Source organism: Entamoeba nuttalli (assembly GCF_000257125.1).
Source record: "Entamoeba nuttalli P19 unplaced genomic scaffold asmbl_2444, whole genome shotgun sequence".
Taxonomy (NCBI): Eukaryota; Evosea; order Mastigamoebida; family Endamoebidae; genus Entamoeba; species Entamoeba nuttalli.
The window spans coordinates 1-2,176 of record NW_008575327.1 but is presented as its reverse complement, the minus strand read 5'-3'; the positions used below and the strand labels follow the sequence as shown (position 1 = coordinate 2,176).

At 23.6% G+C, this 2,176-nt stretch overlaps 1 protein-coding gene across 1 annotated transcript; it reads left to right on the top strand.

Moving 5' to 3' along the window:
• Positions 1-90: 90 nt before the first annotated feature.
• ENU1_025270 (hypothetical protein) lies at positions 91-2,079 on the top strand (the record flags this gene model as incomplete). The annotated part of the gene is made up of 1 exon (XM_008857128.1): positions 91-2,079. The coding sequence occupies one exon, from the start codon at positions 91-93 to the stop codon at positions 2,077-2,079; it is 1,989 nt and encodes a 662-aa protein (XP_008855350.1).
• Between the last annotated feature and the right edge of the window lie 97 nt (positions 2,080-2,176).

Below are 2,176 nucleotides of genomic sequence, written 5' to 3'. Positions count from 1 at the left end.
ATAACATGTTTAAATGAATCAATTATTCTTTATGGAGTTGAAAAAAGAAATAAAAGTGAATATTCTCCTGGATTTAATGAAAATAGAATCATGAGATTTCCTGAGAAGAAAGAAAGAAGTTGTTCTTATTTAAGTTCTCTTACTACGTCTAAAGAAGAGATTAGAAAAGTAATAGTTTCTTCAAATGGATTAGTGTCTGTTTTTGTATATACTAGTAAAATTCAATTTTGGGAAAATAAGAGTGATTCATATAAATTAGAACCAATACATATTAATATTCAAGTTCATTGTATTGTTCCAATTAAAGATAAAATAAATGAATGTTCATTTTTATGTACAAGTGATAAAGATATATTAGTTATTAGATATAATAAAGGGAAAGCTACAAGTGAAAAAATATATACTCATTCATCAAAAATACGTGTTCTTTCAAATTTTTCAGAGAATTTATATATTTTTGTTGATAGTAAGAATATTATCTATAATGTTGAAATAAATCAACTTCAAAATAATAAGGTTAATGAATTTGATAAACGTTCTCCAATACATGAAAAGATTATTAACATTATTCCATGTCCAAAAGAAGAAACAAAAAAGATTGGAATTATCACACAAAATCAAAATTGTTTTATTTATGATTATTCTACTGGTCGTTTAAATAATGATTTCAATGTATTTCTACAACAAAGAAGAATTAAAGTTATTGATATGTGTTGGGTCAAAGGAGATATACCTGTTGTTTTAACTCATGCAAAACAAGTTATGATTTATTCTCCAGAAGAAGAAAAAGTAGAAATGAAAGATAATTCTCAAACAACACCATTACATCTTCTTCCATCTAAAATATTTAGAAAAGTAATGAGTATTATGTTACATGGATTTACAGAAGAAACAATACTTTCAAATATAATTAATAAGTATCATATGAATATTGATTTTATTACAAATGAAAATGATAAACAAAAACTTTGTGAAGGAATATGGATAAAAACAAATACTATGAAAAATGAATATAATGAATATATAACAATAATTAATAAAACAGAAATAACATTAATAGAACAATATATTAAAATTACAGAATTATTAAAATATCCACAACTTAATGAATTTTGGAAATTAACAAATAAATGTATTCAACAAGCAAAACAAAGAGATAGTAATGAACAATATCAAAATATTATTCGACAAAATAATAAATTATTTTTAAATGATAGTATAAAAGTTAATAAACGAATTGTACCACAAATTAAAGATGTTGTACCACCACCATATGGATTATATCCTGAATTATTTGTTGATACTAAATTAATTGATGAAACAGAAAAATTAAGATTAGAAAAATATGAAATTGCAATCCAAGAAGATGAAGAAATAAATGATGTTGAAAAAAGTTGTAAAGTAAATGAATTAGAATTAGTCTTTGGTACTGATTGTTCAATGATTGGTAAATATATTGATATGTTGAAAAAAACACAAAAAATAGAATATGGATTATGTGCAACTCTTTTTGCATCTACAACTCATCCTGACTTATTAGAAAATACAATAAATGATGTCATTGATGAATTATTAAATATTAGACATGAAGAAGAAGCAATTCATCTTCTAGAAAATATAGGAAATTATCAATCAGCTTGTCAATTGATGATTCAAACAGGAAAAGTTTTTCAAGCAGCTTATGCATCAACAACTTTACTGCCATTGGATAAAACAGTACCTTCAATTTATATTCCTTATGTTGTTCAACAATTAGGAAAAGGATATTATATTCCAGCAGCAATTAATTTAATGAAAGTAGGTGGATTTATTGATGCAATCAGAATTTTATTAAAAGGAAATTATATCGAATTGAGTGCATTATTACTTAATGTATTATTAGCAGAAAATATGGTAAGTCTTGATGAACAAATTGAAGTCAATTTAAAAACAATTATATTTCAATCACCAATTAATGTTACAACTTTTAGAGAATTATGTCGTGTGGTTTATGAAAAGTACATTTCAATATTATTGAATGACCTTGAAATTCCTTCATTAGCAGAGTTTTATTCAATTAGATTGAGACTGTTAGACTAAGTAGTTTAATTTTGTTATTTATCTCAAATAAATGGTTTTTACAACAAAAAAAGAAGATTAAGAACTGAATTTGAAAAGCAAATTTCTTTTTTTTTTT